General features: G+C 46.9%; 1 protein-coding gene across 3 annotated transcripts in view; it reads right to left on the minus strand.

The window, feature by feature from the left end:
• Positions 1-15,291, minus strand: part of ZNF410 (zinc finger protein 410) — a 138,718-nt gene that overhangs the window by 8,490 nt on the left and 114,937 nt on the right. For 2 of the 3 annotated variants that reach the window (XM_085626784.1, XM_085626786.1), the window contains 2 exons: positions 9,281-9,382; positions 1,147-1,264 (listed from right to left, as the gene is read on the minus strand). In XM_085626784.1, the coding sequence (XP_085482910.1) occupies positions 1,147-1,264; positions 9,281-9,382 (220 nt within the window). Of the gene's footprint in view, positions 1-1,131; positions 1,265-9,280; positions 9,383-15,291 lie in introns of all 3 variants that reach the window. The other variant, XM_085626785.1, reaches the window with a different exon arrangement.

Genomic DNA, 15,291 nt, shown 5'->3' on the forward strand with positions numbered 1-15,291 from the left:
TTCTTCGACTTTTTATGGCGCCTAGACTTACCTGTCCCCAATTCCGACGAGTGATGCTGATGGCTCCGCGACCGGTCCCTCTACCTCACACGGGAGCGGGACCTCGATCGGCGCAGAACCGATTGTCAGACCTCCAACAACTTTCAGGAACGCTCCCGCAACGCTTTCGGTGCCATGGCCCGACAATCGGGGCAGACCTCGGGGTCATGGGCGTGCCCCAAGCAGAAGAGACACATGTCGTGAGGATCCGATACCAACATGTTTAGACGGCAGGCCCTAGAGGACTTAAACCCGGGCATCCCTATTGCACCAGGAGTTAAGTACACGACAAAACAAGTTGTTAGTAACCAAGTTAAAACTTTTAACTAGGGGTACCGCTCTCTCTAGCATCTTGCTTACGACCTCGCACACACAAAAAAGATGCCTATTGGGAAACCAGGGTCTTGTGCCCAGTGGCAAATGCAGGGGCAAAACTCCGAGTCCTTGGATTCTAGTTTCTGATACAACAGTGTGTCTTTTGGCATTTCTGTCAGCCATTCTTGATTTGGGCAAAATCAAGAAAGATAGTACACAGATTGTAGACCTTTCTCAATGGCCATGGAAGAACCTCAGGGGTTTTTAGACCTTACAATAACCTCTGAAAGAATTCTTCCTGAGTCATAGGGTGGACGTCTGGTAGAAATAGGACAAATGAGCATCTGCAGAAGAAGAAGATCCTTTCCCTTAACTTCAGTTATCCAAATTTCTATTCAAGCACTGTGTAGGGGCAAGGACATACTATTAATATGGAGGAAGGGATTTACTAGAAAACCTGGTTGTGGTGCTTTAATGTTGTTAAAAAAGGCAGTTCTGTACTGCTTTAGTATAAAAAACTGTCTTTGGTCTACACGGACACCAAAATGGCATGTAAATCAGTAAGAAAAATAATTGCACAAAAAAATAAAAGATGAAGTTGCTGTCTCGTTGAGATACTTTCCTGCAAAGAACTGGATACTGTCTTAAGGGAGACACTGAGAAACTGACTTTGATCAAATATACCAGTGTTTGTTTCACTCAAACCTGCCATTACTTTCAAACTCTGAAGTGTAATAGTTAATAAAGAGATGGTGCAGTGTTGCCTCTCTCACTGACCTCTTAGGCACTCACTGCAGTAAAATGGATACACAGTCTTCGTAGGCGTGTACACCAGTATCCAAGATCACCATTCGATGCGTTGGATGTAGAGCATCTTGGTCTGTTTGCTGTGAAACAGGAGTGGAGGATTCTGCACAAACACAGCAAATTAAACAGTTACCAAATCGAACAAACAGACCATTGTCAATTGTTTTAATCTCTAAAGTCAGATACTTTATAACTTTCTGAAAGGCAGTCCAAACTATACCAATAACACTCCAAACTGCCTGCAAGCGCAGCGTAACAATAGTACTAACAATGTCAATAGGGTTCAAATACTCAACTGCTGATGAATCCTTGTACACCCAATACAATAAGTGTACTGGGTTCTATAACTAAACTAGTGCAGGGCATTACAGCAAAACATTGATACAACAGATCAATTCTCTTAAAATATTATAAAAGATTGCCGACATTGCTAATGAAACCATGTAAACATGAGGAATTTATGTACTTACAAAACAAGGGCATTGCAGGTAATGATATTAAACTCTCCAACATCTCAGAAGGGTAGTGCTAATAATATACAGTCTCCTATATGTCACATAAAGTGGAGTAGTGATCCTGAGTTTAGACGCTACCTAAATCCCACAGGATGTGTACTGACACTTTAATGAAACTTTTTTGTATCGCACAAAAGGGGAGTATGGGTACCACCGTAAAGTCTCTTAAACAACTTACAACAGTAACGCAGTCTCTACCCTCTACTTAACTTTGCAAAACGGGACCTGGAAATAAACATGTCCGCTCAAGACAAAGGGAGTGCTCATAATATAATTAAACTCCCCAATAAAGAAGGGAATCTCCAGCGACATGCAGCCTCTCCCCTAGACTGCAAAGAAAATAGTTTACTGAAATACCAGTTAAAATTGTCCTCTCACAAGTAGTTTCAGTACTGCAGCAAAGGTCTGTTAAACCCACACAAAGGGAGCACTGGTACTGCAGCTAACAATCATTTAGCCCCAAGCAAAGGGGCCATGGAACTGCAACTAAATCCTCCTGCACCTCATACAAAGGAGGGCATTAGTACAACAGCCAAACTCAATTGAGCCCCAACAAAGCAGAAACTGATGCTGTAGCTAACTCCATCTACACCCCAGGCAAGGAAACAATGATGGTGCAGTTTAACTCTCCTACATTCCACACTTGGAGGGTGCTGGTACTGCAGCTCGACCCTACTCAAAATGTGCACTAAGACTGGAACTAAACACACCGACACTACAGACCAGGGGAGAACTGATACTACAGTCACAACCTACATCTCACAAATGAGAGGTATATTTGCAGCCTGGACGAGCATTTCCCTCAACTGGAACTGAAGCAGCAGTATATGAGGAGATTCTATTATCTAAAGTATGCATATAAGATTAATTATGTTTTACTCATCTTATATTTAAAGGCAGCCTGGCTTTCCAACTCCCTCATCACCCAACTTGGTGTTTCCATTTTTTATTAGGAACATTGTAATGGGTATTTTATGTCACAGGCATCACCTCATACATCAACTCACTCAATTATGAAAGTAACAATGAAGAGGAAGAAAACATTTGGAGTTAAATCCTCCCCTTAACCAAGGAAGTGATTTGTAAGGCAGAGTTCTAAAGTAATAGAACGACCCTAGGGATGATACTCTGGCATACAAGAGGAGATAAATTAACATATATTTTGAAAGTATAGGATCAAGTTGTGCACGGTATTTTCCACAAATATCCAGCGTATAATATCGCGCTGACCCTTTTGCATGTTTATCATAAATTTGACTTTCACAAACTTTAAAGGAGGAGCCAGACCTTCATTTCAGCAAACACTGTAGAGGCATCATTAGAGTTCTACCATGGCCTTTGTTATGAGTGCGTCGGTAATTTTGGTGCAGTAATTCTAGGATGCAAAACTGCAATTGCATGAAACCCCTTATAGAATGGCAAAAAACAATGGAAATCTGTTTCTCTGCACTGTTTTGTGCATGCAAATGCTAAAATAGCGCCATTTTCAGGCAAGAACTTAGAGGTTTCACCTAGTGAACTTGTCCCCGGAAACACTGCATCTATTCAGCAGGTAAGAGTAGTTACCAGACGAATCAGCAATTCTTACCTACTCATAATGAGGACTTTTGTTTGTATTGTGTAGACGTAGATTGTATTATCAGTATTTTATATTATAAGATTAGCGACCAAGATCTTAGTAACTAGCCTACCAATGATACATTTTATCATTGCCACTGGATTCAAGCAAGCCTGGCTGAAGACGGCTGAAATGCCAGAAACCGGTCCTAGGAAGCTTGTTTCCGGTCCAGGGAAGGCATGGCTTGGCAGTTCAGGCTGGACTGTTCCCATGAGGCACAGGTTCAGACTGATTTGCATATGGCCATGTCTGAACTGGGGTGGCAGAGTGGGCTAAAGAACGGTGATGGATCAAACCCAGATCTGTTGACTGGGTGTGAGTGTTTGATTGGTTCTGATGCTCCGTCCATCACCACCCCCTTTTGTACCGCTTTGTTCCTCACAAGTTGTCAGGGTATGCTCAGACGTGAGTCCCTTGCTCACTTTGCCACTGGATTCAAGCAAGCCTGGCTGAAGACGGCTGAAATGCCAGAAACCGGTCCTAGGAAGCTTGTTTCCGGTCCAGGGAAGGCATGGCTTGGCAGTTCAGGCTGGACTGTTCCCATGAGGCACAGGGTCAGACTGATTTGCATATGGCCATGTCTGAACTGGGGTGGCAGAGTGGGCTAAAGAACGGTGATGGATCAAACCCAGATCTGTTGACTGGGTGGGAGTGTTTGATTGGTTCTGATGCTCCATCCATCACCACCCCCTTTTGTACCGCTTTGTTCGCCACAAGTTGGCAGGGTATGCTCGGACGTGAGTCCCTTGCTCACTTTGCCACTGGATCAATCAATCAATCGATCACTGCATTTGTAAAGCGCGCTACATACCCGAGGGGGTCTCAAGGCGCTGGGGAGGGGGGGTGCTACTGGTCGAAGAGCCAGGTCTTGAAGAGTCTTCTGAAGGCCAGCAGGTCCTGGGTCTGTCGTAGGATGGTGGGAGAGTGTTCCAGGTCTTGGCGGCGAGGTAGGAGAAGGATCTGCCGCCGGCGGTGGTTTTTCGGATGCGAGGGACTGTGGCGAGGGCGAGGTTGGCTGAGCGGAGGCTTCGGGTGGGGGTGTGGAAGCTGAGTCGGTTGTTGAGGAAGGTGGGTCCGGTGTTGTGCAGTGCTTTGTGTGCGTGGATCAGGAGCTTGAAGGTGATCCTTTTGTTGACGGGGAGCCAGTGCAGGCCTCTCAGGTGGAGTGTGATGTGGCTGCGGCGGGGGACGTCGAGGATGAGTCGGGCCGAGGCGTTCTGGATGCGTTGGAGTCGTCTCAGGAGCTTGTTTGTAGTCCCTGAGTAGAGGGCGTTCCTGTAGTCGAGTCTGTTGGTGATGAGGGCCTGGGTAACGTTTTTTCTCGTGTCGAGGGGGATCCATTTGAAGATCCTGCGGAGCATACGGAGGGTGTTGAAGCAGGACACGGGGACGGCGTTGACTTGCCTGGTCATGGAGAGAGTGGAGTCGAGGATGACCCCCAGGTTGCGTGCGTGGTCCGTGGGTTCCGGGGCTGTGCCTAGTGACGTGGGCCACCAAGAGTCGTCCCAGGCTGATGGGGTGGGTCCGAGGATGAGGACCTCTGTCTTGTCTGAGTTCAGCTTCAGTCTGCTGTCCTTCATCCAGTCGGCTACGGCCTTCATTCCTCTGTGGAGGTTAGCTTTGGCGGTGTGCGGATCTTCGGTGAGGGATATGATCAGCTGGGTGTCGTCGGCGTAGGAGACGATGTTGAGGTTGTGTTGTCGTGCAACGTGGGCGAGGGGGGCCATGTAGATATTGAACAGCGTCGGGCTGAGGGAGGATCCCTGTGGGACGCCGCAGATGATCTCAGTGGTTTTGGAGCGGAAGGGTGGGAGGCGGACGCTCTGGGTTCTGTCGGAGAGGAAGGATGTGGTCCAGGCCAGGGCCTTCTCTTAGATACCGGCGTCATGGAGGCGTGCTGATAGGGTGCGGTGGCAGACCGTATCAAAGGCTGCTGATAGGTCCAGGAGGATGAGGGCGGCTGTTTCTCCTTTGTCCATCAGGGTCCGGATGTCGTCAGTGGCGGTGATGAGGGCGGTCTCGGGGCTGTGGTTGCTGCAAAAACCGGATTGGGAAGGGTCCAGGATGTTGTTAACTTCGAGGTAGCGGGTCAGCTGTTTGTTGACAATCTTCTCGGTCGCTTTTGCCAGGAAAGGGAGCAGGGAGATGGGCCGGAAGTTCTTGAGGTCCTTGGGGTCCGCCTTGGGCTTCTTCAGAAGGGCGTTGATCTCGGCGTGCTTCCAGCTTTCTGGGAAGGTTGCTGTCTCGAAGGAACAGTTGATTGTTTTCCGGAGGTGGGGTGGATGGTTGCGCTGGCTTTGTTGAAGACGTGGTGAGGGCAGGGGTCCCATGGGGATCCGGAGTGGATGGAGTTCATGGTTTTGATGGTGTCTTCATCGCTGACGCTGGACCAGACGGTCAGGCGACTGGTGCGAGTGGTAGTCGCAGGGGTGGTGGACTCGGTGGTGGGTGCGGGGGGGTCGGAGTTGAAGCTGTTGTGGATGTCGGTGATCTTGCGGTGGAAGAAGGTGGCCAGGGAGTCGCACAGGTCTTGAGATGGCGGGATGTCATTGGTGTTGGAGCTGGGGTTGGAGAGTTCTTTCACGATGCTGAAGAGCTCTTTGGTGTTGTGTGCGTTGTTGTCTAGGCGGTCCTTGAAGGCGGTCTTCTTGGTGGTCCTGATGAGTTGGTGGTGTCTGCGGGTGGCGCTCTTGAGGGCTGTGTGGTTGTCTGGTGTTCGGTCGTGGAGCCATTTCTTCTCCAGCTTCCGACAGGTGTGCTTGGAGATCCGGAGGTCCTCGGTGAACCAGGCGGCTTTCTTGTTGGTGTGGTTGGTTGTAGAGGTCTTGAGAGGGGCGAGGGTGTTGGCGCAGTCGTTGATCCACTGTGTGAGGTTGGTCGCTGCGGTGTCTGGGTCGGTGGGGTCGGTGGGTGGTCTCAGGGCGAGGGCGGTAGTCAGTTGGTCCTCGGTGACTTTGCCCCAGCAGCGGCGTGGTAGCTGTTGGGTGCGGTGGTGTGTGGTGGGTTTTCTGAAGGTGAAGTGGACGCATCTGTGGTCGGTCCAGTGTGGTTCGGTGGTGTGGTTGAAGGAGACGTGGGGGCTTGCGGAGAAGATGGGGTCGAGCGTGTGTCCAGCGACGTGAGTAGGTGTCGTTACGAGCTGTTTGAGTCCGAGGTTGGCGAGGTTGTCGATCAGGGCGGTGGAGTTGGCGTCGTTGTTGTTCTCGAGGTGGAAGTTCAGGTCCCCGAGGAGGATGTAGTCCGTGGAAGCGAGGGCGTGGGTGCTGATGAGGTCGGCGATGGTGTCACTGAACTGTGGGCGGGGTCTGTAGATGAGAGTTCCTCTGAGGGTGGTGTTGAGGTCGGTGTGGATCTGGAAGTGCATGTGCTCGACGGTGGTGAGGGGGTCATCAGTGTTCGTTGAGATTTTGATGGAGTCTTTGTGGATGATGGCGATTCCTCCTCCCACTCCGTTGGTGCGGTCTCTGCGGGAGATCTTGTAGCCCTGTGGGATGGCTATGGCGATGTCTGGTGCTGAGGTGGCGTTCAGCCAGGTCTCCGTCAGGAAGGCGACGTCGGGGGCGGTGGAGTCTAGGAGGTCCCAGAGTTCGATGGCGTGCTTGCGAGCGGAGCTGGATTCAAGCAAGCCTGGCTGAAGACGGCTGAAATGCCAGAAAACGGTCCTAGGAAGCTTGTTTCCGATCCAGGGAAGACATGGCTTGGCAGTTTGGGCTGGACTGTTCCCATGAGGCACAGGGTCAGACTGATTTGCATATGGCCATGTCTGAACTGGGGTGGCAGAGTGGGCTAAAGAACGGTGATGGATCAAACCCAGATCTGTTGACTGGGTGTGAGTATTTGATTGGTTCTGATGCTCCGTCCATTACCACCCCCTTTTGTACCGCTTTGTTCGCCACAAGTTGGCAGGGTATGGTCAGACGTGAGTCCCTTGCTCACTTTGCCACTGGATTCAAGCAAGCCTGGCTGAAGACGGCTGAAATGCCAGAAACCGGTCCTAGGAAGCTTGTTTCCGGTCCAGGGAAGGCATGGCTTGGCAGTTCGGGCTGGACTGTTCCAATGAGGCACAGGGTCAGACTGATTTGCATATGGCCATGTCTGAACTGGGGTGGCAGAGTGGGCTAAAGAACGGTGATGGATCAAACCCAGATCTGTTGACTGGGTGTGAGTGTTTGATTGGTTCTGATGCTCCGTCCATCACCACCCCCTTTTGTACCACATTTTAAAGATATCTGCAGCTTGTTTCTAAGTGAATAACCATCAGCCCCATAAAAATTGCTTTTAATCAAATTTATCAAGTGTTAACAACATTCACCAAAACATGGCCTTTGAGTACAAACACCGAAATATGCAAACAAAAAGGAAGGCATAAGAGAAGTAAATGGAAATGGGAAGTAATGAAAAGAAATGGGTAAAAAAGTAGTAATGCAAACATATCTATTAGGCATCTACTTTGAAAAACTGCCAAATGGTGCTTTTTTCCGACTCCTACCAGTTCTCGGAGGTGGCAGAAGCACAAAAGTTACAGGAATATATCTTATATAACATTGGAGTTAGAATTTGATCTTGTAAGGCTTCTTGGAAGCTTGAGAATGTTTTCCCGGATCTTTTAAAACTATAATCTGGCCATTAGCCCACCCACCAAAGCCCCTTGCCTCATTCTGTCCAACACTGTGTAGACTTGCTTTGAGGTATTCAATCTGGGGATTCTTTGTTCTAGTTTATTCTTCTTGGAACAATGGGGTACCTAGTCAAACTTCACTGGATCTCTTCAAACATTTTTATTATGGTCGCGTCATAGAACAGATATTCACTTCCTATGGAGGAGCCTCCTCCTAAATGTCTAGAAAAATTGTGTGTTATGTGTAAACACTGGGTCTAGCTACTTTTTGTATTCCTTGTGGTTTAAGCACAAATACTTTGTGTGGATATGTATGTGGAATACTTGTCAACCACAACAGCCAAGGGGTGTCGTGATTAATAATTGTTTGTCTCAGTATTTGCTTCCATAAAGCTGATTACCGAGTATCTGCCACACGCAAACAAGCAGATCACTGACATAGTTATCAAACTGTTCTAAACCCCAAAGCGAGCTCTGCTGTGAGTGATAAACTCTCCCAAGTACCCCAGAGGGAAACTGATACTGTTGGTAAACTCCTACCTGGAGTGTGTGGCGTGGAGAAGTGTGGCTCAATGATTAGAGCGGCAGACCCTGATGCAGAGGTCTAGCCCGGGACCAGGGTTCAATTCCCCGACTCGGCGGGTCTTGGGCTAAAAAATTCCACAGACCTGATAATTCTAGCCTCGATGCCTATTCCAATCATGGAGTCCCACTCTGCAACTCTGGGCAATAGCTTGCTTAATCTCCACAACGGCCCCCACAACGCTAAGGATGCCTGGCCTCCACCTTGGGGGTGCCCAGGAGTGGACGCCTCACAGGGAAAGCCAGGATGGGTTCCACAGCGGTATTCGTACAAGCGCCTTGAGACCCTTGCGGGTGAGTAGTGCGCTATACAAGTATCGATTTACATTTACATTTACCTAGCCACATGAGGAAGGAGAGATCTCTCCTACTCCTCGTGTAGAAAGAACATATAGAACCGATGCCATGGATCCAAGTGAGGTAAGTAGCCGAGGTAAGTTCATTAACATACACAGCTACAATCAGCTGCTACTAACTCTTCGCAGCTTACTCTCAAATCCTATTACACTCTACATTCTGTGTTCCAGGGAGGAATGTGGTGATAGGCAGGCATACAATCCAAACATAACAGAACCCTACTGATGCGGATAAATAGCCCTACACCTACAAACAGGGGTAGTGGTTAAACATTGCTCTCAACTCTTGTACTAATCAAAAAGGAGAATGTATAGCCTTGGTAAACTTGTGTACATGGCTAAACGGGGGCAGGCAGGTGTTACCACAGCTAAACTCCCCTACATAGCCAAATAAGAGGAAGAACTTAACTGCTCCAGCCATTCTACTCACCAGTAGCCCCAATCCGCGTGTGATATTTTCTTATATGTGCATTTCTGCTTCCGCTTTGAGAAAACATGGTTCCACATATCTGGCACTGATGGGATTTCACTCCTAGATAGAAGAAACACAAACGCCACAAAAGTCTGTGCTGAAGGAAGAACAATAACATTTAATTCTGAGCTGTGTTTACAAGCGTTCAGGATGTTACACGTGGATCTTTCATCCATGAAAGACATCCCTCCAACTTTCTGACTTTGCTCATTGCAGACATCTAGACACCACACAATTTACAGTACCCTCCCTAAAACAAAGAGTCCCACAACATTCAAAGGATACAAAGAAGTTCATCATTAGACCTAAAAAAAAAATTTCATTGGACCCAAGTATGTATACTCCTATATTATCTACAAAATACTCCTTAATTGGCACTCTGTTCCTTTAGAACATGTTTACTTACCATAGCCACTCATTTTGCTTCCTGTTCGTTTTTAGATTCACAAGCTGAGCCATATGCAGAAAGTGGCCGGCAGTGAGATGGCAGCCAACCACTTGAACTTAAACATACCTGGTAGGGTGTTGCTGACAGTGTCCTGCATTTAGAAGCCACATCCATGGGTATGCTGATCAAAACACTCAGAATACACAGGCAAGCGTTCAGCCACACATAATGACCAACACAGCCAACAAAGCAGGGAATAAGAGTAGCCCAACACTTCACCATTCAGCCAAACAAAAACACTGGAGAAGATAGCCCAGAAGCAGCATTGGCAAGAAAGAGCAGGAGTAACTAAGCCAATGCCACACTGGAAATGAGGCAATTAGGTTCGGCACCGTACCATGATTGCTGATAACGCCTGCGTAACAGCGAAATGTAAAGTCTTCGAACCCTCAACAGCCAGAGACCAACCAGGCAGGACAGGATTGGGCTGCACACAAAGTAACATTCCAGCTACAGCAAGTATGAAAAAACAGAACACACAGTGAAATATTTTAAACCTATTGCACAAGAATAAATCCATAATCTGACAGATGATGTGCATAACAAAGAGCAATTGATGGGAATCCACCCCATATATTTATCCCCATCCCCCAGAGAATGAAAATGGAAACAGTAGCACAATCGGGAAGTTCTTCTCCAAGTGGGAAGTAGGAAGTTTTCAGGATAGTAAAGGGGAAGCATGTGATGCTTCCAGAAATTAAAAATAAGAACATATGATAGATTTGGGGCCAATTGTACTGCCCGCATCATGGGTGAAGGCTTATGTGGTTAGTGATGAGGAAGACACAGGGAGAGGAGTTGGCCTAACGCCTAGGGCGGTCGACCTCCAATCTGGGGAACCGGGTTCGAGACTCGGCCAGGACGCCCAACATCCGGTGATCCTGGGTAAATCACTTAATCTCAACAGAAATGCATGTGTCCTCATGTAACACAACTGGTGCTCATGTAAAGCGCTCTGATACCCGATAACTTCGGGTCAAGTTTGCGCCTAAATAAAACTCCATAAAAAAAAAAAAGACAAAACGAGGAGGTAGTGTGCATATCCATGTTTTTGCAAGTAGTGCCCAATTGTCGCATTGTCTGTACTTACCAGTGTAATCCTGCCTGAAAGAAATGTCAATCTTCTCCACCACTATTCTTGCTATACATGTTAAAATCAATAAAAAATAATTAAAAAATAATAATAATTCTTCTCCACCACTATGTCACAAGTCCCAGGGTAAACACTACCAGGTTGCCAGACAGGAGTGCAGGTGGTCATGTTGACTGGGGAAGTACAGGCTTACCAACAGACGCATTCCTTCAGTTTCTACAGCACTTTCTTGAGCTTCTTGTAATGTATGGTATTCTTTGGTTTGGGCTAGGTCAGGTGTGCTGTAGTCCCTTGCGGCTCCAGGGCAGACTCTTCCTTTGTGCCCCACAGGTCTCACTCAGCTGGCCCTCTCCAATGTCTCCTTATGGTCAAGGAGCTCCCCCTGCTCTGAGTGAATTCAGCTTCTCAATTTAGACATGAAGGGTTAGAAGCAATGGAGCATAACCCTTGACTTCTTACCCAAGGAAAAGTCCTAGGCTTGAGGATAACACCAACAGGGTTTCCTGTTCCAAGGACGTCATCTCCATCAGCCCGTGATGGGAAGCTTTCAGTTTGAAGTACAAACAAGTGCCAATAACTGGTTCTTGGAAGTTAGATGGATGTTGGGGTCTAATCAAAAGGAGTTCCACATCATAAACTCCTCAGCCAACCAGATTAAGGAGTATCTTTGCAACCATTTTACTGAGAGAGTGTGAACTGAGAAGGCCGAAGTAAGGCATCTTAGCTGTAGCCAGCCAAGCCTGTCTTGGTGAGACATGTCTAACAAATCGCTTTAAGTTTCAAGGCCAGCAGGTCATATGGAAGTTTCTGAAATAATATTTGATAATGCACGCATTAGTGGGCCAAATATGAGGTTATTCAATACTGTAAAATACTGCTGGGAGAGATGCCTTAGGAAGATTAAGACAACAATGGCATATGCACCAAATGTATCCCTATGGTGCCTTTACACACACACACCGTAGTCTGAAATTGTATAGCTAGGCTCACCAGGGAAAACATTTTCTTACCAAAAGCATATACACCTTTTAACTCCCGATCCGGGGGTTCACAAGAAAATAATTCAGATGACATTATTTATAGATGCCTGCACCACAGTGCTTTCAGATGTTGGGTGTTTCAGCAGAAAGTCTAGGTTGCCAGGAGTTGACTTGTGATGTTTGCCACAGGTCGCCTACCAGAGTGGCTGCCCTGTATGGCTGAACATGGCTTAGACCAAGTGGCCACAAGAGTGTCCATAAAAGGACTCTGTAAATGGTAGTCGTGCCTCAGATGAAGACAGGCCTGGCTGAAGAATTTCCATCAATAAATTGGCTTTAGTTTACAGTTTAGCCAGTTGCAAATCAAGCAATTCTGCTGCTCTTTACACCACTACAGCAGAAGAAGCACTTTTCTTCTGCTAGTGGGAAAATTGGTAAGTCTAGCTCTGCCACTGGCATTTTGCAGATCTAAGTAAAGCTCTTCATTAGTGTAATGAAGGGGGAGCAGATCTTACCTCGACCACATCAGAGCTGAAGAGGGCCTCTCACGCCTGATACTACTGGAGTTGTGGGAGAGCCGGAGGCTGAAAAGCTGGCTATACAATCACTAATTGTATTTTTTTTAAATTTCATAGCACAACATAGCCTGTCAAGGGCTGACATCACAATTGGATCCACTGTCAGTGCTTGTACAGTATATTATCAGTGCCGACACAGAAGGAACTGGCATGGAACCTGTGGCCAGAGCAGAAGTCTGGACTAGCATGTATCTGGGAACATGGTTCAAGGGTACAGTCGGCCATCAGGTGAAGACCTACTGGCAAAAGTTCAACGGTAGGTTCCTGTAGTCGGTGGGGCCTGAAGGTGTGCCAAAGAGAGCCATTAAGTGTCTGGAAAAGGTGCAGCATGGCCTACTTGAAGGCACGATTTGCTGCACAGTTGACAATGGCCACGGAAATTCAGCGAATGCTGGGATCAAATGTAGGACAGACTCAAAGTCAGAAAATGCAAGAACCGTTGAGCGTTGTCATTGCAACTTCTCACTAAACTTAGAGTGGCGGGATGGGGATGAGTCCTGCTTGCCTTACGTACACTTATGAAGCTATTTCAACTTCGTGGAAGACTTCAAGTGGAAACTGGCCTTTGCGTGGGACCATGTTCGTGACCAAAAAACAGACCCTTGACTTTGAGCGGCAGCAAGACCTCTGTTCCAAACGTAACTTCCTCCTGTGCTCTGGAGCTTCATCTCCCTCTCACGGACTCTGATGGCTTTCAGGTGAACAAGAGCACAATTATCACACACCTTTGTGACAAGAGCCTAAAAACCATAAGCATAACTCATGTGGGTCTGTGGTCAACATTGGTTTGCTGCAACTACAGCATGCTTTAAATCCTGATGTTTTTGATGTGACATCTCTCCCAGCACACTGTCTGAATAATTTTGGACTGTTTAGAAAAATCAACAACTTTGGAAACGAAGCTCCAGATCCATATTGAAGCACAGGCATTGACAGCACACAGGGGTGATGCTTACATGCGACTCTGCTCCATAACTTCCTGGATGATGTGAAGTCACTGCTGAGCCATAAGAAGCCACCTACAGCCCGTGGGGTCTGTTGATGAAAAAAATCTCCAGATCCAGTCAGATGTCTGGGGGTATTTTAAAGCAGCAGAATCTGCGCTTAGAAGCCTCCGCAAACTGAGTTAAAAAAGCCTAGTGAGTGGCCAGTAGTTACCCCTAAGTATGGGTTGAGAAAAGACTTCTGTGCACCCTTGGTTCAGCAGAGTTCGTCACTCAGTTTCAGTGGTGTCGAAAACGTCAAGATCACTGAAGAAAACACACTGAAGGAGCCAGAAAGTTAAAAAGAGCAGGGTGATGCAACCATCCACATAGTACAGGGACTTTCATTATATTACCAAAATGATGCCCTTACACCATTTATCATTTGTTTGAGTCAGTGATACTCAAGGTACGGCCCAGGGGCCGCTTGCAGCCCTCTTGACCTTTACATGCGGCCCCTCTGGTGAACAGCAGCACAAGATGATATTTAGTTGTTGAGCTCCAATATTCAGATAAAACTTGTGAAATAAACAGCAAAGCATTTATTAACCAGCAAATAAATGCTTGCCCATTTATTTAACATTTGTTAGACCTCCTTACAAAATCCCTGACCCTCCCAGACCTCCTACCTCCAAACCTCTGGCATCAGTGCGGCCCTCAGACACACCACAGACCATACTTTGTGGACCCTGGGCAAATGTTTGCGAGTACCCATGGTTTAAGAGGACTATATATTTTTGACCTTGTGTGGGTGCCTCCCATCAACAAGGAGAAGTTCAAACCCCACTTTTTACATAGATGACATATAGATGAAGGGGAGTTTGGCAGCTTGAATAATGGCAACCATCCAATCCTTCCATTCCCCCAAAAAATGGCTGATTTCAGAAAAGACAAATCTTCATTGCTAATTTACAAAAAGCTTATGCAAAGCGTTGCCAATGCTTTTTGTTGATGCTGGAAAAAAGGAAAAAACAGATGGGCAGGGGAGCAAGTACACATAACAAAATAAACTAGTGGTGGAGGCAACCAGGGAGGTTCGGGGGAGCAACTGAGGGAGGTGTAAGATAAAAGTAAAGGGGGACAGGAAGAGATGGGGAGAGCAATGACAGGCTTGTGATGAAAGAATAATCTGGAGAGCACAGGGGAGAAGACCAGGGAGTGAAAGGGGAAACTGCACACAGGGGAAAGATCAGGAAAACACATGCATTCTGCAAGGAGTGCTAAAACAAAAGAAAAAAAGTAGTTCACTGAATGTGAGGAATGGAAAGATGCACGTCATCCTTTCAAAAGGATGGTAAAGAAGCTATGCTCCATGGAAGAGACAAACACAAGAGGAAGATGGAAAGCCAATGAATAAGTACCAAGCAAATGAGATTCACAGAACATAATAAGCAATCGGCTGACCCAAAACCTCTCTAAGTGTTAGCATTTTTCCCAATGGGTCTCTCGAAAACAGACAAGTTGAGTTGCCTGTAGGAAACATCTTAAAACACACCAGCGTATTTTTATCTCCAGCCATAAGTTCGCTCACAGAACACTGCATCTTCTCTGGAATACCTATGTTGGAAATGCAAAACCACTGCAACAACCCTTAGGCATGGGAGCACTTAAGTGTCTGCATTCCTAAATGCCACACTTTTCAGAGAGACATGCCTTAACAATTCAAAGCCAATGTTTGCAGTTACTCCAGATTCCCCAACCTCCAAGCATGGGAAAACTAAAGAGCACCAAAGATGCAGCACAGAAAGGTGTACAGATTGCTTGTCCTGTTTACTTGCCACCTTCAATACAATCTCACTACATACCTGATCCTGACGAACTCCTCAAGTGAATCCATTTGAAAAGTGTGGTACATCTCAATAATTTTTACGGTGTAACTTACAATGC

The sequence above is a fragment of the Triturus cristatus genome, chromosome 9 (assembly GCF_964204655.1).
Source record: "Triturus cristatus chromosome 9, aTriCri1.1, whole genome shotgun sequence".
Lineage (NCBI taxonomy): Eukaryota > Metazoa > Chordata > Amphibia > Caudata > Salamandridae > Triturus > Triturus cristatus.